The sequence below is a fragment of the Leguminivora glycinivorella genome, chromosome 8 (genome assembly GCF_023078275.1).
Source record: "Leguminivora glycinivorella isolate SPB_JAAS2020 chromosome 8, LegGlyc_1.1, whole genome shotgun sequence".
Taxonomy (NCBI): Eukaryota; Metazoa; Arthropoda; class Insecta; order Lepidoptera; family Tortricidae; genus Leguminivora; species Leguminivora glycinivorella.
Genome location: NC_062978.1, coordinates 12026513 through 12050619, shown reverse-complemented (window position 1 = coordinate 12050619; position 24107 = coordinate 12026513). Strand labels below are relative to the sequence as shown.

Genomic DNA, 24107 nt, shown 5'->3' with positions numbered 1-24107 from the left:
TAGAAACTGTCCTAAGGCTACATTCTGCTGGCGAAACATTGCAGTAATACCCCCTTATCGTAAAAAAGTCCGCATTCCAATAGGTAAATCATTAATTCATTACTTACTGCTTTCTTTAACTTTCCTTTTCCCACTTTGTTCATTTATTAGGGATAATAGTTCACCTTCTCTTAATTTCGCTTTTGTTTTCAGAGTTTCGTAAATTACTTCTAAATCAGTCAACTTAGTATTGTACTCTTTACATCGTGTTTCTAATTCCGTCTGGAACATAAGGAAGGGTTAAAATAAATACTCAATATGTGTGTGTTTCTTTACAATACAGCTTGGCAAAAAAGGAGTACCTAGAAATTAAAGATTGCAACATCGCAATGTCGTCCCGTTTTCTCAACTATTGATTCGAATGGGACGACACTATACTCTGTACTTTTAGGTATTTAAAAGAACGTAAACAAATAATTTGTAAATTTTCAGGTACCAAAATTTGGTATTTAATACAAAATCCAAGCGGATCTGTCACTGTCTTTAATTTTATTACTTGGTCGTGTAATGTTGCCATTTACCCTCAAATAGCATTAGGAGCATTTTGAGGATAGATTTTGTTAATATATAATATAACTAGCGACCCGCCCCGGCTTCGCACGGGTACTATACCTACATGTAAACCTTCCTCTACTATCACTCTATCTATTAAAAAAAACCGCATCAAAATCCGTTGCGTAGTTTTAAAGATTTAAGCATACATAGGGACATAGGGACAGAAAAAGCGACTTTGTTTTATACTATGTAGTGATATAATACATTTATGTATTTAAATACCTAAAGGTACAAGCTATACAATATTGCCACTTTTTAATTTCTACTCTTTTTTGCTAGACTGTAAATAATTGGAATATGTATAGATATATGCAGTCTCACTACAATACTACTTCAATACTACAGTCACCAGTTTAAAATTATTTTTTATGTCAATTATACACAGTTAACTTTTCAAAAGCGATTTATTATAATTCATACCTTGGCGGATGAGAATGTGTCAACTTCTACTTTAATCTGCGATATATTGTCCTTCAATTTGTCTATTTCCGAGTCCTTTGCTATATTTAAGGCATTGAGCGACTCGATTTCATCTTCTAAGTTTGATATTTGCTTAGTGCTTTGTTCTAATTTTTCCATATATTCCACCTAGAACAAATAAATTAACATAATATGAATTTGTAACACACATACAAATAATTTTAATAAATTCATAAAACACATTAGCTACCAAACATTGGTAACTACTTCATACACACATGTTACAATACTTACACGCTATTTATAGGATTTGACTGTGTGATGTATTCAATCACAAATTAATTACACTTTATTAGAGACACACAATCTAGTTCTGCCTATTAAATTTTTAGAAAAAGTTAAGATTTGAGATATTAGTCTCAATAAACGTATAACATACCACTTCTGGATTATAAAGTTTTTCGCGTTTAGTTAATTCTACGATATCCTTAAGATCCTTTTCCGCTGTTTTTGCTTTCTTCCTTAACACACAAGGTGGAGTTTTCGAGGCAGCTGTCGAACAAAAATTGTATTTTAATAATAGGCTAGTTTCCTACTAGTCAAATCAGCTTCTTTTTAAGAACTGTCAATACGACTTGCTAATATGGAATTACTATGAAATACCGAGGAGTGACGTCACGGTCAATTCATTTACTTTATATCTTTCTCTTGACTTGTTAAATAGAAATTATGTTTAAACATAACCACTGTTCATATTTATCTTCTAATTATGTGGTGCTTTATTTCGTGCACTGCATAAAATATTTTATTTTAAGCGTAGGAAACTAGCCTATTGTCGATATGAAAATACAGTACATTTTCAACAGTGCAGTGTGTCAGGAATTAGGCGGGTCTACAAAGAGCGAGCGGCGTCGCGAGGCAATGTTCTCGCGTGGCAAAGAGCCAATGTAGATCTCCTCTGTGCCTCATTCGAGGCAGGTTGCTCGTCCTAAGAAAACATGTGTGTGTGAAAACAGGTGTGTGTGTCGCTAGTGCAAGCCAGACGTCTGTTAATTGCTTCTATGTATAATAATTATAAAACTGTAGTAATACTGACAATTCCGTTCTATAGTTACATTAATAAGGTAGTGTAATGACTAAAATGTGTAATAGTGCTATAAACATGAAAAAAAAAGTGTAATACATGTGAAAAACCGAAAAAAAACTTGTAAGTGTTGAACGTTATAATTCTTTAAAATGAACCCACACATATAAACAACAAGTGTTTACACAAAAGTTCGGCTATGCTTCGTTACAACTCGGCATCCAATCAGCGATAAGAGTGCTAAGCTTAAGAACTGCAACTAGTGACGCCTAATTTCGTGCCGAGAAGCTTCGTACGAATGGACTAGTGGATACACCGTACGGCTGCTAAGCGGAGTGTCTGGGTTCAAATCCTGCATGAAAAAACTTTTTTAATTTTTTTGCATTTATTTTTTGCATGTTTTATTAATATTTTGACGAAACGGGATACACCTTAAAAAAAAAGGAAAATGGCGCCAACATGTGCAAATTGCAAACTAAGCATATCCAGCAGTACGGCATTCCTGAAATGCTTTGAATGTAAAAAAACATTTGATTTAAAATGCGCAAAGAGATCATCAAGCCTTTTCAACCTAATGACTAAGGAAAGAAAAAAACTATGGGTATGCATACCATGTCGATCCACATCTACTACGCTGAAACAATCTTGTGACAAAAATGAATCTACTAACCATCTAAGTAAACACAACCCTATAAGCACTTCAGCCGTTAGTACCTCGACAACGCCGAAGGAAATTCAGAGATCTACAAGTATAGAAAATTGCACTGAGCCAAATAATATTCCTAATAATGTTCCTGTGACACCGGAGGTACCCTTGGACGAGGCTCACGAAGTCCAGATACTGAAAAATGACTCTCCTGAGCTACAAATGGATCATATTTGCTCAGAACTTAATACGTTAATAAGCGACTCTCCCAAACCTCAAATGGACAACAGTATTAGCACTAAATTAGATACTTCATTTGCAACGAATAACTCAGAGCAAATAAGTAACGAAAAGGAACGAAATATCTCTTCTGAGCAACATTCAAAGAGTGCTTCGGCACTCGAAACATCACTTATGCTGAAAGAGTCTCAAATCAATGCCTCTATAAATACAGAAAATTGCGCGCAATCACTAGAGCAATTACCCCTTGACGGCGAGAACCCTGAGGTCGGCACAACAAAAAAAGACTCTCCTATAATTGACAATATTACCAGAAGAAAACCAATGATGACAAAATATACTTCTGCAGATAATCTGTCAAATACAGATCTAAATGAAGGTTCTTATAAATACGACAGCTTATCGTCTCCTAACAGCTTACCAAACCTCTCTATACTTGACTCCACAGAAACGCAGCAAATGAAATTTGCTGTGGATGCATTATCAGTCCAGTTGTTGAGTGCCCATGACGAAATATCTAGATTAAACCAGGAAGTCTGCGAACTGAAAAAAGTTGTAGACATATGTCAAAAAAAGATAATATCATATAAAAAAATCCTAGGTGATACAACAGTCCAAAAAAGTGAATTACGATCGAGCAAAAAAGCTAGAAGACGCAATAAAAACCAGCACAATACCTCAAATACTCAATTTACCCCGAGATCAGAACGATTTCACGCGAGTAGCACACCGTTACAAACTGCCTCTACACCTAATGGCGGTAATGTAGCTCCTGAGACCGGCCTTCACCCAGCTGACTTTAAGAGCCAAACAATTCGCAAACTAATAGCAAAGAACTCACAAAAAAAGCTAGAATCCTGTTCGGACATGAATCAGTCGACTCCTAACAACCGAGCAAAACAAAAAGACAGTTCAAAACGTGTACTCCATTCAAGTTATAGGAATGAACAAAAGGATAGTAATCGAGAGATAAAATCGCCTTTAAATATAAATAAAAAGCCGCAGCAAGTCGTTATTATAAGTAATAATAATAAAAACAACATTTATCAAATCTCGCGCAATACTATCCCAGCTGAAATACAGATTTGTCATTACAGTATGCCAAATGCTGATATTAAGGGACTGCTGCGGAACATAGAGCTGAAAACAAAAACTCTTTCTCCGTACGATTACTGTGTTATACTTTTGGGGCAAGATGATTTTGAATCTACGAAAAATTATCACGATATTATTCACTACATACGTGAAAAACTTCGACCGTTACAACACACTAACTTCATTATCTGTTCCCCAACGTATAGGTGCAATAACAGTAGTAATCTATACAACGGACGCATAGAAACTTTTAACAACCTTCTCTACCTAGATATTGATACCCATCAGCATGCATACCTCATTGACTCAAATCAAAACCTTACATATGACCAAGACATGTTTTACATGAAAACAGGCGAGCTGAAAAACCACGGCATACGGCAAATTATGAAAGACGCATACAAGGCAATTAAACAAATTACAAGTATTATCGGAAACGAATCCAGCATTATAAATGACCCTGAATGTCTAAACGAATCCGAACCAGCCGCTGGACCATGTGTGCCAAATAATACACTCCAGCGCTCAACTCCGTGCTCTACACCACTAACAAATTCGAAACCTAGAGAAATAACTGACAGAGGCATTAAAAAGTTGAAGCAACAGTGTATAACTAGTTACTTCTCTAAAGATAATCCCACAACGCAACATAGTGATCAACATACAGAGAGTGAGTTTTTTCGTGCCTCATAAAAATTTGTTTAGCGTGTTTCATCAGAATATAGCCGGCCTATTATGTAAGCAAGAGTTGATAGAGCTGGCTCTGGATGAATTAACTATAAACAATAACAAACATTTCGACGTATTGTGTTTTTGTGAAACTTTTATAAAAAAGGGAGGTGAAACAAACGCCCGAATACCTGGATACCGATTAGCAGCATCCTACTGCAGGTCACACCAAAGGCGAGGAGGTGTTTCTATATTCTGTAAGAACGATATGGTGACAAAGAGACTTGCTCTTCTAGATAATTTATCGGAAGACTATGTGTTTGAATGTTGTGGTATAGAAATAGAACCTATAAAATGTATGATTATTTGTATATATAGAACACCAACATCAGATTTATCTACTTTCTTTGTAAAATTAGATCGACTTCTAAATAGATTAAAGCGTAGAATAAAATATAAAATAGTGATAGCGGGTGACCTGAACATAGACGTGCTAAAATCAAATGAACACTCAAACCGTCTAAAAAGTACGGCTAACAACAACAATTTCACGTTGCATATCCACTGTCCTACTCGACAGAATTCATGCTTGGATCAAATAATGTCTAATGTTCACGACGCTCACAGTGATGTTTACAGATTAGGCTTATCAGACCACGATACTGCACAAAGTATTGAATTTAATGTTTCAAATAAAACCAAACCAAGTCGTTTCCATTATTATTATAAAAGAGACTACAGCTCTGAAAACATTGCGAAATTCTGTGACTGTCTTTGTCGACTGTCGTGGTCAGAAGTGTATGAGGCAAGTAATTTTACCCAGGCGTTTGAAATATTTTACGATACTTTCAAGTTATTTTACTATCTTTGTTTCCCTGTTATCAGAATCAAACGGACTTTTAAAGGTCAGGCTACCAACTGGTTTACAAGGGGATTAAAAAAATCTATAAAGACAAAACGAAACCTGCGTTTCATATACTATAAAAATGTCAAGAGTAAAAATATGTGCCACAAGAACAAATATCGCAACTACTCCCGACTTTTGAAACGATGCATACACCAGGCCCAGAAATTGACCAACTGTAAATATCTAGCCAGGTCTAAAAATATATGTAAAGCTACTTGGGACATTATAAAAAGCATGGTGGGAACTTATAATATGGAAGTATCTCCAAGTAAATTAATTGTTGAAAACAGAATATTGGATAATCCGACTGACATTGCTAATGAATTTAATAATTATTATATTGACATGACAAATTCAAATAAACGTAGCTATAATACCTCGAATATTTCGCAGGTGAAATCAAACAACTCTACTATGTTTTTGGTTCCCACAGATGAGTACGAAATAAGGGTAATCATAAACTCGCTTGCAACGACTAACTCGGCTGGGTACGATGATATACAAACGCGCGTTCTGAAAATATGTAGAGCACTAATATCGCCAGTTCTGAGTTATTTAGTAAACTTGTCTTTTAGTAATGGCATTTTTCCAGGACCCCTTAAAATGTCGTTAATTAAGCCAATACATAAAAAGGACAGTAAGGAAAACGTACAGAATTATCGACCGATCTCTTTGATACCAGTGTTGTCAAAGATATTTGAGAAAGCCATGCATATTCGCATCGTAAAATTTCTTGATAAATTTAATATAATACATGCCGATCAGTATGGGTTTCAAAAAGGGAAATCGACTGCATTAGCTGCCTTCTCGTTAATAAATAAAGTTATGAGCTACATGGACAAAAGCATGCCGGTTACTACTGTCTTCTTTGACATGAGTAAAGCTTTTGACTTTGTGTCCCATGAAATTCTTCTAAAAAAGTGTGAGCTCTATGGTATCAGAGGTACGGCAAACGAGTGGCTAAAAAGTTATTTATGTGATAGAACCCAGTTTGTGCAAGTATCAAATACCAATTATAATAATACTGTGACAACACACAAATCTTCCACTAAAGTAAACCGAGTTGGAGTACCGCAGGGAAGTATTTTAGGACCCCTGCTCTTTTTATTATATATAAATGATCTCCTAGTGTAACAGAATTTGACTGCATACTTTTTGCTGATGATGTATCTATTGTTATTCCGCTATCTGACATAAATAGTTATAATAATGACATCAACAATACAATCTCTACAATCGTAACATGGATGCATAATAACAACTTAAATGTAAATTTAAGGAAAACGACATACCAGCAGTTCATAAATCACAATGCTAAAAAGCAGCCACTTAGTGTATCTTTTGGCAATGAACCTATAGAAGAATCATGCCAAACAAATTTTCTGGGCATTATTTTGGACGACACGTGCTCTTGGGTAGGTCATATAAATAAGGTATGTGGCAAAATAAACTCATTTGTATATGCTTTGTGGAGGTTAGTGAAAACTTGTAGTAAGAAAGCAGCCATACAAGCGTATCACGGCTATGTTGGCTCCCTACTTAGGTACGCTATTATTTTATGGGGAAATTCGCACCATGCAATCCGAGCACTGATAGCTCAGAAGCAATGCATCAGGGCAATATGTGACGTTGATATTATGACATCTTGCAGACCTCTGTACAAAGACCTTATGTTAATGACAGTGCCTTGTATATATATTTACGAAATATGTTTATTTGTTAAAATGCATCCAGAACTTTACAAGACGTATAAAGATATATGTAATTTTAACACGAGATACCCTGACAGGCTAGCAATACCCGGCAAAAGGACAGCTTTATATAGTAAAAACACTTTTTGTATGAGTATCAAGATCTATAATAGACTGCATGATGATATTAAACTGTTGCCTTTGAAAACGTTTAAAACAAAACTAAAAGCTTGGCTTGTACAACAAGCTTTCTATTCCATAGAGGAATACATGTCATCTTTTGACTGAAGTTGGCCTTGACTATAATTGTATAGACTTAGTTTTAATTGTAGATTAAGATATTTTTGCATGCCCGATGATGGTGAAATATGTGTTGCCTATTTATAATATTGTCTGAACAACTTTTGTACCATATTTCAAGCAAAATAAAAAATATTTCATTTCATTTCATTTCATGAGCTTATGCTTCGGCCGAGACATGTTCTCATGGGGAAACGGCCTCGGGACGCCGCTTATTCAGTGTGGACCCTATTTAACAAAATGTAAAACTGCTTCCCAGAGAGTTAGTGTCACATTTGTTTTTATAAATCATCAATGGTCTAAGACTGTCAACACAGTATTTTGAGAATGGCACAATACGGTATTATAGTACTCACTGAAGCATTTGTGGTATGGTGAACAATGTGAACTGTTAGATGCGTTGTCTTCATCGCTATCTGTAACAAAAAAATATTAGTAAATTTATTGACTATGACATGATGAGGCGGCGTCATCTTGGCTGTCTTTGACCACACGAGTGGCAACTGGCTCGGCCGCTGGATTGGTCAGGAATCTCGCTGAGTAGTGAGCAAGAGCTTAGGGTATTAGAAATGGGATGGGAGGAGGTAACCCGTCATAGATGAAATATTAGAAGATGGATGGAAGGTGTATAGGAATAAGATTCGAGCTAAAACGCCAGCGTCCCCGGCAGAGGATAACAGGATTAAAAGAAACTCACCAAGGTCGATGATCTCGTCGCTAAAGTTCACCTTCTTATCCTTGGGTGGCGGCGTCATCATGACTCTTTCTTCCGACACGGAGGGCAGCTGGCTCGGTCGCTGGACCGGTTCTCGTGGAGTAGGTAAGGATAAAGGGCTGCAAACAAAATTTCACTATACAGTAAAACATGTCATTTTAAATGTGACGATGATAATATGACTCGACGAATAATAGTAAGCAAATTATTAGCCACTTTTACTGTATAATTTCCACCTCGCGGGTTTTATGTGAACTTTCCGTATTATGAAATTGTTACCTAATTACGAATTAAAAATATTTAGAGACAATTTTTCTACTTTTTAGTTACTGTCATATACAGACCAGACTGCATCTCAACTGCAATTTATATGAGAACTGCACGCTGCATACAAGTTTTAGTCCATCAGTATCGGTTCTAAACGTTGCCACTCCGAAAACCGCAGGGTTTGGAAGCTTGCACAGATCTCGTGTGCAGTAAGGACCCCGCTAAGGATACGGGCAAGCCTTGCTCACACACGGCACTCATTCGAGTGGTAGCACTCACTTGTACTTGAGCTGGGCGTGCAGAACCTCTGCAGTCTCTGCGCGGCATGTTCGTGCGACGCGTGGTGAGACCGTTCAGAATCATCTTGCGAAGGCTCTCGATCTCGTCCAGTAGCTTGCGATTATCTTGCTGCCGCGATATTGATGCGGTGCCTGGGTAGTCTGTGGAGTGGCGGCACTCACTTGTACTTGAGGCTGGGCGTGCAGAACCTCTGCACGGCGTGCTTGAGCGGCGAGTGGTGCAGCTCGGCGGCGGCGATGGTCATGCGGCGCGGCGCGCTCCACGTCTTGCGGCGCGCGCCGCCGACGTCGAAGCTGCGCGCGCTGAACCCGTTCAGGATCATCTTGCGCAGGCTCTCGATCTTGTCCATTAGCTTACGGTTGTCTTGCTGTACAAATATTAAGACGCTACAGGAGCGAAAATGCTAAAATAGAAAGGAGCCCCCCTTTCAATTTGAGAATTTTATTTAAATATACTAGTGTTATTAACTAGATTTATCAAAAAAAAATTGTCCATTCAGAACAACTCAGTTAAAAGATATTGCGAACAAATCTTTAAAATCGAGGTTCCGCTCTCGACTGTTTCCTTCAAAACTTAATCGATCGCAACGAAACGTGAGAATCTGAATAACAATGAAATTATCTGTGTCAGACCGTTTACTTTTTTTTGGCTAATTGTTACCAATTTTGAATACCACACCTTTTTTGCGCCATAATCAATAAGGCCGTTTTGGAAATTTTTGATGGGCCCTTGCGTCTTTAAAAATAAGAATATCAAAAAGGTCCGACACATATAAAAAAAAAAATCTGTGTTGAAAAAATCAGTGCTCTAAAAAACCAGGGAGGAAATAGTCGAGAGCGTTTGTATGGAGAATTGACCCCTCCTGTATCGTCTTAATGACAATGTTATCCTGATCGAAATTAACACTTAACTTTTGACCATTCTTAAGCAAAATCTACAAGATTAACATGGTTTTCCGCATAGGGCCTGACTCCATCGATTAACTTTCTTTAGTCTGAGTCACTCTTTAATTTTAGATATATATCACTGTGAAATTATGAGATCTTGATTCTTGGTATTAATAAGGGTAGTAGATGACATGACACACACAACACAAGTCTTCTTGAGCTTACCGTGGGACTCAGTCAATCTGTGTAAGATGTCCTAATATAATATTTATTATTTATAATCATTATAGAGGATTTATCGGATCTTGAAGATAAATAACTCAAATAGATGCGGCTTTCAAGAAGTCCTTATGACTCCCATGCTATAAGCAGTACCAGGCCCAGCCCGCGATCAGTGTAGGTAGAGTGAGATATTGTTTACTCACAAATACAGGATTAACTTACTTCAATGCTATTTTTGATGGCCAATTCCGACTGCAACTTGCATAGTTGCTTGGTCAAGTCCTGTAATTTCGTAGCGTCCGTCGCCACCGCATTCACTTCAGGTGTGTTCTTGACAGCTTTAGCTCTGTTCGCGAATCTGGAACATTACCCCAACATCATATTGAAGACAAACAATACTATACTTAGATATCTTAATTACTGTGCTCTGTAACTAGTACTGAAGTTAAAGGGAACCCTCTTTGGGATAAAAGCATAAAATACTCGATCCTGCTGCAAATTTCTCCACATACCTACAATGATGATAAAATGTATACATGTCTTTTACTAAAAAGTATACTAGTTTTAGCATTCCTGCTCTGCAGGATATGCGTTAGCTTGCTGTCTACATATTAGTTACCTACTTGTTAAATCGTAAAATCAAATCAATCTGCGATAACTTACTGCAAGGTTGAAATGGTCTCTTCGACGGCGGCGGGGGTGACGGCACATATGATACTGGTCTTTGCGTTCCCGCCCAGCGAGTTTTGCAGGAGGCGCGTCAGCTTACTGTCTCGGTAGTTTACGTGTCTGCAAGTTCAGAAAGTAGGTACAGACGAAGTGCATAATAGTTTTCCATTGTATTTTCTTGGAAACGTTTGTATTTGCCGTGCTAATTTCGGTCAACTTTAGTACTTTTTGAGCAGAAACTAGTCAGTTTCAAAATAACATGACATAGCATGACAAGTTCGTGAGTTTCCGTAAAAAACCGAAGGAAATACATTTCGCACTCGTCTGTATAGTCTGTGCGCTTTCTTAAGATAAAGCTACGAGACGAAACTGGACACTTGGACAGATTATAGGTTCTATCAATTTTTTTGTAAACATATCTTGATATTCTAGATTTGCCAAATGTTGATTTATCATTGCGTTTTCGCCGAACTCCAATAAAATTTTGAATATGGAAAGTGAATTGAATAGTATCTACTGTAGATCTGTAAAGTCTTTCTTATCCATTGCAATGAATATAACATGTCATAGACAAAATTAACATACTTATTTTGTGGGCCCTCAGATAGTTGCTTGATGACCAGAGCCAGCACAGACAGTGACTTATTGATGTGTGTGCCCTCTTTAAAGCGCTTGCCGGTGGCACCAGTCTGACCAGCTCGCTCCGACCCAGCCAGGTCAACGAGGTTCAGCTGTGATACATTCACACAGCCAGCTGTCTCCTCATCTTCTGTGTGCTCTCGAGATTCTATTGTCTGTGGATAACAGGATGTCATGGTGATTTTATGGTAACTATTTTTTTACCTGACTATGGCAACATAAAAGGAGAAGATCTTATTGTAATTGTTTTACAAAACGTATAATCATTAATCACAGATGTTGCTAACCTGTGTGACATTTGCAAAGAAAATGTGTGGTTCATTGTGATGAGCTTTACTTCATAAATTAGCTTTACATAAAATGACATGGTTTCAGGTTTGTTAAAGTGTAATTTATTCGAAATTTTTTTATTTAACAGATTGAGCTGGAACAAGGCCAGTTACTGAAGATAGGAAGGCATGGCACACAAGCTCGTAAAGGGCCTTCGCACTTCTGGAGTGCCTCAGGACAGCAACAACAACAATAATTAAGAGACTAAGGTGGTGTTATAATATAAGTGGCAAATTAACTGTTAAGCTGTGTTGGTGATCTGACACTGGCTGTTATAATTATAAAAGTTATATACAGCCAGTCTGGGAGCACACTGTCACAAGAAAACAGGAAAAAAGTAAAGAAATGTGCTCACTATCTGGAATATTGAATGGGACCTGCTGCTTTGTTCATTCATATTTGTGGCACCAGTTTGACGGTTCATCTCGCCCTGAAAGCAAAATTTGAGAATTAAATTTTATATAAAATACCATATACATTTATAGGGTAACTGTGCTAGTTTTTATCCACTGTTCGTTCTCATCCATTGGTTTGTTACTTTCATATTAAAACCTGCTTCAAAACAATCCTTATAGGCTAAATCTACTTACATCAAAATTATATTTCACTAAGAGTTTTGAATGATTCACGGTTATTTTCATTAGACTTATAAATATCGGGAGCTCGACAAAAATCAAAAAGGTAATCACGGTCTATATCCCGGTCAATATAAGTCTATATTTCACTAGTTATAGAAATTGTAAATTCTTAGTAGCATATTTAATACATTTTTGCTATTCAATTCAACAGACTCTACAAATATTTATTGAATGGACAAAACACAAGTGCATCAGGACATTGACGTGCACGTATCAGCTTTAAGCTGCCTGTGCATTAACAAATAATAATAAATAATAATGATAAATGTCTGAACTAAACCTAGGGAATGAGAATGCTATGACCCCTATATTATTTTTTTAGACAGTTAAATCCATAAGAGACCTTACCTCTTTCATAATGTCTAGGACTTCCTCTGGAGAAGATGTGAACTTTTCCGTGGCTTCCAACTTGATGCTTCCGTGCACAGTGTCTCGGATCTTAACCTTGTCATTCTCACAGTTCAACAGGTCCTTTAATGTTTCATTGTAAATTTCAATGAATGAAACTCTGAAATATTTTAAACTAGTTATTAGAAAATAGTTATTTATTTTTTCTATTTGCATTAAACTTAGAATTTGTACATAATAATTTCTAATGATTATTATGTATAATTTGTCAGAAACATAACAAGTTTGAAAGTCGGGTGACAAGGAAGCTATTGTGAATGAATGTTCAAGGAATAAATGGAGAGGAAAACCAAAGAAAAGGATATTGGTCTATGTGTGAGATGATAAAAAAATAGAGCAAGTTAATGATGAGATAATGGGCAAATGAATAGGATAAGGGCAAGCAAACAATTACAAATCTTCAACAAAAATTCATTTCGATGACTGGTCTGGCCTAGCACATAGTGACCCTGCCCACTAAGCCGCAGTCCTGGGTTTGTATCCCATAAGTAAGGGTGTTTATCTGTACAATGAGCACAGTCATTTTGTTCCTGAGTCATATATGTTTTCTATGTATAATAAGTATTTGTATTTGTTGTTGTTTGAGTACCCACAACCCACTAGCCTTCTTGAGCTTCCATGGGAGTCAGTGAATAATATAGACTGTCCTATAATATTTATTTATTTTATTTATTTACATATGTCAAATTTATGTAGAAATGTAAAACAAGCAAATATTGAGTTAATTTGTTTTTATGGGATAGGAGGCAGAGCAGACAGGTCGCCTGATGGTAAGGGATCACTGCCGCTCATGGACACCCGAAACACCAGAGGTGTTGGAGGTGCGTTGCCACTTGCCGGCCTTTAAGATGGGTGTACGCTCTTGAAGGTTTGTTAAGAATGTATTAGATTTGCATAATAAGATAATATACCTACACAACAAGGTCAAGTATACTATCATATCATATGCAAAATCAAAGATAGCAATTTTTATTGTTTCAAGCTATAACAGATCATACTTTACCTAACCAGGAAGTCTCTGTCTGGAATGCATTTGATTTGATGAAATAAATTCATTACAGCCAGCTGAATGATGCCTGGAGAAGTCTCCGTTCCAGACATAGTGTAGGTTTTCCCTGAAGAAGTCTGCCCATATGCAAATATAGTCCCATTGAAACCAGCAATAGCCGCCTCCACAATCGGCTGAGCAACATCTTTGTAGACGTCTTCAGTCTCGGTCGTGACATCATATACTTTATCTGAAAGATTCCCCACGCATTACGATATGTTCGGCAGGCTCAAATGACAAGGTAACCCCAAATATGAAGACTACTTACCAAATGTATATTGTACTCCAGATTCTTTGCCGTTGGAGTCCAGCTGATACAGCGTATTGTTTTTTACTTTCCATTGGAACGAAAGCTTGTCCTCTATTTCGCGAGAAATAAGCGGCCTAACTTTGACAACAACTTTTATGTTGTCACTCATTTCTCTTCGCGAATAAACACATTTACAAACAGTACCTATTCTTTAAGCGGAAACATAAAGACATGATCTAATACTGCAAGATCAGCAAAGCGTTTCAAATTTGTATTGTGCTACGATACATAAACATACAGTCACCAAAATAACCGACAATAATGTAATGAAAAAATCTAGGAAATTCTTGGTCATAGGCGTTGTCAGAAAAAAAATATTAAAAAATAATAACCCCGTAGTAAAATTAAATTATTTGCAATATTAACAATTTTTTGAATATTCTGATAAGAACATTTATCTTTTTTAGGAAATACATTAAACATTTGCAAGGTTATTTTATTTCCTAAAATCTACACTATTATTGGCATAGATAAACTTATTATTTTCGTAAATATATCACTAGTGTCCTCTCTGACGGCTGACGACCAACTGAATGAAGCGCCAACGTGTAAACGCAGTTGGCCATTGGCGCCAAGATCCTTTGATGTGTGGACAAAAAACCGACACGAATCGGTTGGCCGGCAAGCGCAAGCGCCAACTGCCAACTTATGGCCCCTGTACACACATGGCCAACGGTTCCACCAGCCCTTTGTGAAACCCCTTGGCCAAGATAAGAGCCGCTGTTTACACATTGGCGAACCAATCACTTGGCATTGGCTCTTATGTGTGTACAGAAAATTTTCAAATAAAAAATCGCTCACATCACTCGTTAATTTTTTAAAGTGTTCAAATGCTTGATTATTTACATTGCATAAATTAGGTCATATATAATCCAAAAGAATAGTTTATAGATAAAACTAAAATGAATAGTCACTGGTCTCTCATATTAATTTGATTTGCATAATAATTTAGCTTTTCATGCAAGTTTTAAGGATTTTCATTTTATTTTAATGTACGAGACGGCTATTTTTCCCCTGAATCCAAACAAGTACCAAAACTTTAATGCCATTGTCTATGGTTGTGCATTATAAAACTGTTTGAGGAAAATAAAAAACCGTTCAGTATTCACCAAAGTTGGTATTATCATACGTCAATCTGTGTCACGGCACGTCACTTGTCAATTGTCATTGTCACTTCAATTTAAAACAAATCACATGTGCGTCGATGTTTTACCAGTTTTACTGTAATAGAATAGTTAAAACGCTTAATTACTAAAAATGCAGCATGATGATGTAAGTAAATACGTTTTGAAGTTAAATCAAAGTAGAATTACACAAGTGCAGAGTAATATGTTTATATATTTTTTATATTCAGGTTGTTTGGGCCATCATCAACAAAACTCATTGTTCCCACAAAGTAACGTAAGTATTAGCATTGTATTAATATTTTATTTCCTAAACATTTCTTCGAACGTTATTATAATATTTTTTATCCGTTTTTCAGGACACAGACTCAACATTTTTGTCGTAATGAATATAACCTCACTGGTTTATGTACGCGGGCCTCCTGCCCGCTGGCAAACAGCAAGTATGCAACAATTAGAGAAGAAAACGGTATTATTTACTTATACATGAAGACAGCGGAAAGGTATGTTTCCATTAACCTATAATTTTGACACTTTTAAGTCACTTTTTGGGCCGATATTACATCCTCCGGGAGTTGGTTCCTAGCTTTTACCACTCTGCTAAAGAAATGTCTATGAGGATTGTTGTATGACCTGTGAGAAACCAGTTTATACTGATGACCTCTCAGACGGGTGTTGTTGTTACATTCTGGCATTTTTAGTTGTTACCACTTGTATTCCAGAGTCATGTTTCCAGCCAAGCAATGGGAGAAAGTGAAGCTGTCACGGAACTTCGAGAAGGCCATTCACCAAATAAATGAGAACTTGTTGTACTGGCCTGCCTTCATCAAGGCCAAGTGTAAACAGAGATTCGTCAAAATAACTCAGTATCTGATTCGGATGAGAAAGCTTAAGCTGAGACGTGTGTAAGTTGGATATGCTAGTTGTCATACTAGTTAGATATATGTATACAGGGTTGGGCAGAATAACTGTCCTAGCTAAAAAGTGGTATAAAATTTTCAAAACATGATAATGTGAAAAGTAGTGCTATGATATATATCCATAACATCTTAAGTTTTAAAGTGTTATGTAATATATTTTATTTGCTTTTCTTTAACTTGCATAATTTTAGGCATTTTGCTGTAGAAGGAGTCTGACCCGGCACGCACAACCTCATCTGCTAAGTCATGCAATACTTGACTACCCGACCCCAAAATAAATGCCAGTTTTAGCCTTTTGCCATCTCAATAAAACTTTGCATTTATTTTTATATGTAAATATTAATAGTTATCAGTTACCTAAAGATGCGTAGCGTACGTTTCAAGATAAAATATCAACCTAAAAATTTCGATGAAGATGTGGTCTGACTGAGTTTCTCTTTTGAATAAATTTATGGCTAAAATATCTTCGTTTCTATCCCTTAATATAACACCATACTCAACATCAGTCTGACATTTGTTGAACTCCTGAAATCGAAATGCATTTTCTTTGCAAAATGGCCATCGTGCCGCGTAAATAACATTTTGTATCTAGCCCTCACATTTTTAAAAGAAACAGCGTACATACATAAATTATCCTTTATGTTTAGGTCCCTTAGTTCATGGTTATTTTGCAGTCTTCAGTTATATTATGTTATTGAATATTTTATAATTTTAAGCACAATTTTGTATGATTCGCCCATGGTTATTTGTAGCTACTTTACTGACACAAACCATCCAATTCCTACAAAATCTTTACTTGATTTCAGAAGAAAAATACTTCTATAAACGATTTTTGGTATGCAATATCAAAGCAATATTGGATATTAACTTTTTCAGTTAGTTGAATATCTCGCCCAATCCGCAATGTTCGCTGTCATAACTTCCAACTTTAAATACTTTTCAATTTTGTTATAAAAAAATTATTTAACAGACTGTAATAGAAGTGTCTTTTAGAATCCGTGAAGGGCATTAAATTGTGGATTTAAAATGATACACAGGGAATAGAAATCTGTTATATTGAAATAGATAACGACATGTATTACAATAGGACAGTTAATCCGCCCAACCCTGTACAGATATATTTTTATAGGTTTTTTTTTATAATTATTTTCTATTGTAGAATAATTTTTGACATGTTAAGATAAAGGAACCCAATATGAAAAGAAAAAAAAATTACTTTTTGCTGCTTGTGAAGTCCTTTTAGTCATCTATGTTGGTTTGGTAGGTGGTTGAAGATAACTACACATTATGTTACATTTGTTCTAAGATTAGAGACTGAGGTTTTCCAAAACATGCCAAAAGAGTAATTATAAATGAAAATACTCAAGTTTAATTGTATTGGTATATTTTCAGTAAAGAGATAGTGCCCATACAACGGAAAATTGAGAGGCGGGAGCGAAGACGTGAAGAGAAGGCCCTTGTTGCCGCGAGAATAGACAATGTTATAGAGAAACAACTGCTGGAGAGACTTAAGAAGGGCACTGTAAGTATATATACATAGTACACTTATCTGTACTGGTTAGTTGGCTAATGAAACAGCTGAAACAACTCTCTAAAGACTAAAATGATTAATTCTGTAAATACATATCACTATATTGCATAGCAATGTCTGGATCACACATTAGTATGATAATGATAACCACATAACATAATATTGATAATTTTCTCCTGCTGGCTTTTCAAAGATACATAAATTCATAATTGTATAATACTGCCCTCATCTAGTTGTAAAATTGGTTTGATATTATGCTTATCTGCATGTAGGTATCACCATTGTTCTCGAGTGCGTACTCAGTTTTCTAATGCAATAATAAATTACCAGTCATTCATTAAATTTGTCACAAAATAATGTATGACAAACAAGTTTTGACTTAGTTGATAGCGTAGGTAGTGCATGTTTGCACATTGCACGTTTGCCGTGCGAGCACATTGCCTATGACGTGCCTGGCTCAGTGTGGGCCTGGCTTGTGAAGATAAAAAAATTTAATAGGTCTCAGTGGCGGCAGGTGAAAATTTCTGCTAGGCAACACTGAGCAAAAAAAACCTACCTTTACATTAGGTATCGGCTTGTATGGATCAGCTGCTGCTGGGTCTGGCTGGCGTTGCCCGCTGCTGATAGGTCTACTAACATATCGTCACTACTTTAAAAAAAAACTTGTATCCTCGTCTGTCAATGAAAAGAAAATTGTAGTAAGTATGTATGGAATGCATATAGACTTACTGCGTTTTAACTTTGAGGAGCAGCGTGAGATACGAGATTTTTTCAAAGTAGTGACGATATGGTTAACCCTACGATCCGAATTCTTAGTGAAACAGTCTAAATTCTTAACAACATAAATTATACTATCATAAATGTATTGGGAAGCTACAGTTAAGATATTAATTTCTTTGAAGAGTTCTCTTACTGATTCACGTGTTCCTAAGTTGTAAATAGAACGAATGGCTCTCTTTTGTAATACAAAGATAGTCTGTATGTCAGCTGCTTTGCCCCAAACCAGAATACCGTATGACATTACACTGTGAAAATAACTATGATACACTAGGCGAGCTGTCTCAACATTAGTCAGTTGCCTGATTCTCCTAACGGCGTATGCGGCTGAACTTAATTTGCTTGCTAGTTTCTTTATATGAGGACTCCATTGTAGATTTTTGTCCAATGTTAAACCAAGAAACAGTGTTGTATCTACCATCTCTAAGCATTCATCATTCAAAAGTATTTTTGTATCGATTGGTTTAACATTCGGCAGAGAAAATCGAATACATTTGGTTTTCTTAGAATTAAGAAGTAAATTGTTGACAGTAAACCACTGCAGTACATCAGCTAACGTGCTATTAATTACATTGTAATCCGTAGATTTTCGGTCAACATTAAAAAGCAGTGATGTATCATCAGCAAAAAGTACTATTTCACAAAAGTTTTTCACTATACATGGCAAATCATTTATATAAACCAAAAACAGGAATGGACCTAAAATTGAGCCTTGTGGCACTCCTAATTGGACTACAGTCCCGCTAGAGCGAGTTTTGTTAACAACTACTGTTTGTGTTCTATTGCTAAGGTAAGAAGACATAAAGTTTAGGGCATTTATAGACAAACCATAATGTTCTAATTTCAAAATGAGCGTTCCATGATCCACACAATCAAAGGCTTTTGAAAGATCACAAAATATGCCAATTGCATCACAAGAATTTTCCCAAAAATTATATATATGTTTAATGAGTACCGAAGCAGCATCGGTCGTGGAACGGCCCCTTGTGAAACCGAACTGTTTGCTTGTAAGTAATCTATGTCTGTTGAAGTGTCCCAGTAGATCATTTAACATTAGCTTCTCAAAGACTTTACTTAGTACAGGAAGTATTGATATGGGACGGAAATTGGTTATATCACTCGAATCACCCGATTTAAAAAGCGGTATGACTTTGCTACATTTCATAAGATCTGGAAAGGTGCCTTGTGAAATTGAAATATTATATATTACGGCCAAGTAAGGTGCTATTATATCTATGACATGACTAATTACTTTAACTGATGTTCCCCATAAGTCTTCCGTTTTCTTTAAATTGAGTGACTTGAATGTTTTAACAATATTTACAGAGTCTACTTGACTAAATTCAAATGAATTATTACATTTCTTAACATTAGCACAAAGTAATGAATGGGCTTGAGCCGCAGAAGAATGTAAACATTTTGTGGTGTTAACGGCTATATTTGAGAAATAATCTTCGAATGCCGAGGCAACATCGCTGTTCGACACTATTTGTTGATTATCTGATACAATGTTGACTTGACAATCGCGTGATTTACATTTACCAGCTTCTTTATTTATAATACTCCAAGTTGTTTTCACTTTGTTGTCCGACACTTTCAATTTAGAACTAATAAAGTTTTTCTTGGCAGTTAAACACACTTTCTTGAAGATTCTTGAGTAGTTTCTTACATAGTCCAGGAATTCTGAATTCTTGTTCAGCTCTCTCTCACCATAAAGTTCATAAAGTCTTTTTCTACTTTTGTGAATACCTACAGTAGCCCATTCACTAAACTTTGTTTTAACTTTTGACCCACTAATAGATTTCACTTTGAAATTGTTATTAAATTGATTAAGAATTACATTGAAAACATCTTGATACAAATGATTACAGTCATAATGCGAAAATGGTATTATAGACAAACTATGTAGAATTTCATTTTTGAATGATTCCAAGCGAGATCCAGTAATGGGTCTATATGTTATTGTTTGTGGAGTATCATGAATAACGTTTAAGAAAGCTGCCCTTTGGCCGCTGTGATCGGAATAAAACAGTTAAATAATTTCTTATCTATACATTCACAGTTACAAAAAATATTATCTAGGCATGTTGCACTAGTCACACCTACCCGGGTAGGTTCAAGAAATAAATTAAATAAATTAAATGATTTAAACAAACAGAACATTTTAACAGTATTACTAGATGACTCGAGCAAGTTAACATTAAAATCTCCACATACAATAACATGTTTTTGGCCCTTGCATACTAAATTCAGAACATTTTCCATTGTAGATTCAAATATGCTGAAGTCAGCTGATGGTGGTCTATAAACACATACAATAATATATCTGTCTAATTCAACACATGAAATTTCTATAGTTCTTTCTATGGAATATTTTACAACATCTTTGCGCTCTTTACACTTCATACAATTTTTAACAATAATAAGGGAGCCACCATGAGCAGCAGATTTTCTGGCAAAAAAACTAGCTAATTTAAAATTAACATAATCAAATATCAACTGTTCTTGTTTCAACCAATGTTCAGTAATACACATAACTTCAACATTATTACTATCTAAAAATAATCCTACTTCTAATTCTTTTGGAAAAACCCTGAATATTCTGGTGAACAACGTTCATATTCAGGTGTTTTTCCGCTGTCTTACAATCTAGTTTAAATGAGGCATGGGGTCCTTGGCTTTGTCAGCTGACTGAGACTTATATATAACACTATTACATCTATTTGGCTCAATATTGAAGGCCAATAACTCCACTAAATATACAAATAATTTCTTTGGCAAAAATACCTTCCGTGGAGCTAGCATGAAGCGCTCAATGAATTTATTTAAGTCAAAGAAATGGTACTTTTTATTAACAGCTATGGCATGGTACATTAAAGAATTATAGTAAGCTATCTTACAATTATAGTCATATGATACATTTTCTGCATAAGGTAGTGCACATAATATAATTTTCCCCACACCAGATTTTTCAATAACATTTAGTGTGGACATCAATTTATCTATGCTAAGCTTATCTACATTAAGACTATTTCCTAATAAAATTACTAATGTAGTACTGCTATCATAACATCCCTTTGAAATAAGGTCACATAAATGAGACAAAGTAATGTTTTGATAACAGTAATTTGTCACTTGTTGCTCTAACTGGTAGCTTAATAATGGGCCCATTCCTAACCCAATCTGATCTGAAAAAACAACAGTCTTACTGACTGCTCTAGGGGGCTGTTTAACTACTGCCGCATGCCTAGTTGTGTCGTGGGCCACATCGGCTTGAATAATCTTTGCTGGTGGCATTTGGCCACAATTACAATGTTTTCCATTTAATAATGCCTTACACCGCTCCTCCAAATTTCTATTTTCTAGCAGCAATTTATTAAAAGCCTGTATGTGCTCCTCAACTTGTTTTTTAGTAGTCTCATACATGGTGGATACTGCCAAAAGCTCATCTTTCAGCCTGTTAATGTCGGCATTTAATTTCAGAAAATTTGATTCCTTGACTTCCAGCTCTGAATGACAGTCTTGGGTTCTCCTAATATACCTATTAATCTTAATGTACTTTTTTAAGAATTATGACTTGTCTGTTGCTAGTTGTGTCTAAGTCTTTTTCTTGCACTCTAGCCCTACTACTTAGTCCATGCATGAAAACCTATCTTATGTTATGAGGTTTTTTGGAACCTCATTGAATATTAATATCCACAAAATTAAATCATATTTGTTAAGACAACCACAAAAATTTAGATATATTATGTCACAAAAATGTCAAAGTAATAAGGCTCTTATAGGTACTCAAGTACCAAAAAATAATATTTTGCAAGGTTAACTCGATGATCAACCGCTAATCAATCATATGACATTTTCAGTACAACGACATCTACAACTTCCCTCAAATGGCGTTCGACGCAGCGCTGAAGGCCGAGGAGGTGTCCGACGAAAGCGAGAGCGAGAGGGAAGAGGAGGAAGAGCGAGAGGTGGAGATGGAGCCGGAGCTGGAGAGAGAGCTGCAAGCTGTCGAGGAGACGGATGAGTTTGTAGAGGGAGATAGTGATATGGACAGTGATGAGGTGAGTTATGCAATATCTGGCTATAGAAATTTAAGATAATTCTGGGTTGACAGCCCGCGGTCTATTGTACATTGTTTTTCAGTACAAATGGTGTTTTTTTACGCACTAGTGCGAGAAGTGGTTCATTATATGTCAGGTCGAAACTTCGGAGTGCCATCTGTACTGAAAAACGTCGTACGATACACGTGCGAAAAGGACATTCGTAACTAGTGTCGATTTAAAACACTCCCTTCGGTCGTGTTTTAATTTATCGCCACTCGTTTCAAACTTCCTTTTTTACGCACTTGTATCGTAATGTACTATTTCAGTACAGATGGTACTTTTTTTAGCACTAGTGCGAAATGTAGGTAATTATTTGTCAGGTTGAAATTCCAGAGGACCATCTGTACTGAAAAACGCCGTGCGATACACGTGCGAAAATAAAATTTGTAACTCGTGTCGATTAAAAACACTCCCTTCGGTCGTGTTTTAATTTATCGCCAGTTCGCCACTCGTTGCGAACTTCCTCTGTTCCGCACTTGTATTGTAATGTACTATATTGTTACGAAAACATGTATAATATATTTTTCTCAAACATGGTATGAAATATTGATGTTATGTGCCTTATAATTGGCAGCGAAGTATGACGTTGCAGGTGCGGCTGATAGATAATGGAATTTCATACAAACCTTGCAGGCCAAGGCCGGCAAAGTCCTCTTTTTTAATTTCCAAACACAGATAATTGTGACATAACATCCAGGTATTTAGCCAATTAAAAAAAAACTATAAGGGGCTTTATAGACGTGCCGACTGCAACTGGTACGGGCCCTAGACAATATTTGATTTTGGGTGCGTTTTCATACAAAAAATATTTTTTTCGTTTTTTTTTTATTTTTTTTAACTTTTTGTTTTTTTATAAGCGTATACGGGGCATCAAAGGGGAACGAAAATTCGATTATTTTTGCGCTACGACGCACCGTTTAGGAGATACAGCCATCCAAAGTTACTATTTTCAGTAGACTTTATTTATTTCATACCATGTTTGAGAAAAGCACTATACATACCTCGGCGGGAAATGGGGTTGCCCCCCCCCCTCCTTTGTCCCGGCCTCTGTAGTCATGTACTATATTTTCTCAATTCAGGAAAGTGACTCAGGTCATAGAGAAGGCGCAGATGTTGGCAGTGACTTTGAATCTGAGACATCTGATATTGAGGTAAGACAAGAAATAATATTATTATCCTTTCACAAGTGTAGTAACTATAACGCATCTTTCTACTTTCTTTGTTAACAAGTTAACCGTATGATAAAGTTCTATTTATCATATGGTAGCTAATAGCTATATGATAAATGGAACTAGTTTTATTAAAACACATTTTTATTATTCATTGTCCTTTAATTTGGCTGCCAAAATATCTTCTCGTAGTTGAACAATAAAACTAGTTACCGATTTTTTTACTTTGTATTTTTGTGAATGGCATTTTATAATAGTTCGTAATATTTTTAGGATGTTGCTGAAAAGATTGTTTCCAAGAAGAAGCCGCGCGTTGAAATAGAATACGAAACTGAAGTTCCCAGTATATCTAAGAAGAAAATAAAACATTGATGCATTTTAATTTGCCTTTTATTTATGAA

The 24107-nt window shown here is 36.0% G+C and overlaps 2 protein-coding genes across 2 annotated transcripts in view; one reads left to right on the top strand and one right to left on the bottom strand.

The window, feature by feature from the left end:
- LOC125228630 (centromere-associated protein E-like) overlaps positions 1 to 14304 on the bottom strand; it is a 34159-nt gene extending 19855 nt beyond the window's left edge. The window contains exons 1-13 of the mRNA XM_048133285.1: positions 14038 to 14304; positions 13725 to 13959; positions 12662 to 12821; positions 12031 to 12105; positions 11292 to 11500; positions 10701 to 10826; positions 10260 to 10395; positions 9090 to 9295; positions 8344 to 8480; positions 8003 to 8062; positions 1454 to 1566; positions 1015 to 1182; positions 108 to 261 (exon numbers count right to left, since the gene is read on the bottom strand). Of these exons, the coding sequence (XP_047989242.1) occupies positions 108 to 261; positions 1015 to 1182; positions 1454 to 1566; positions 8003 to 8062; positions 8344 to 8480; positions 9090 to 9295; positions 10260 to 10395; positions 10701 to 10826; positions 11292 to 11500; positions 12031 to 12105; positions 12662 to 12821; positions 13725 to 13959; positions 14038 to 14188 (1930 nt within the window). The 5' untranslated portion in view covers positions 14189 to 14304. The remainder of the gene's footprint in view (positions 1 to 107; positions 262 to 1014; positions 1183 to 1453; positions 1567 to 8002; positions 8063 to 8343; positions 8481 to 9089; positions 9296 to 10259; positions 10396 to 10700; positions 10827 to 11291; positions 11501 to 12030; positions 12106 to 12661; positions 12822 to 13724; positions 13960 to 14037) is intronic.
- A 950-nt stretch (positions 14305 to 15254) lies between these two features.
- Positions 15255 to 24088, top strand: LOC125228909 (protein MAK16 homolog A). The gene is made up of 8 exons (XM_048133624.1): positions 15255 to 15351; positions 15434 to 15480; positions 15563 to 15706; positions 15926 to 16108; positions 17516 to 17645; positions 22295 to 22495; positions 23617 to 23688; positions 23980 to 24088. The coding sequence occupies exons 1-8, from the start codon at positions 15337 to 15339 to the stop codon at positions 24076 to 24078; spliced, it is 891 nt and encodes a 296-aa protein (XP_047989581.1). The 5' UTR covers positions 15255 to 15336; the 3' UTR covers positions 24079 to 24088.
- The last annotated feature ends 19 nt before the right edge of the window (positions 24089 to 24107 follow it).

Bases quoted from the DNA above. Each gene is read 5' to 3' on its own strand.
- LOC125228909 (XM_048133624.1), top strand. The intron at 15,707-15,925 runs GTATGTTTCCAT...CTTGTATTCCAG, and splicing joins TACATGAAGACAGCGGAAAG to AGTCATGTTTCCAGCCAAGC. The intron at 16,109-17,515 runs GTAAGTTGGATA...GTATATTTTCAG, and splicing joins AAGCTTAAGCTGAGACGTGT to TAAAGAGATAGTGCCCATAC.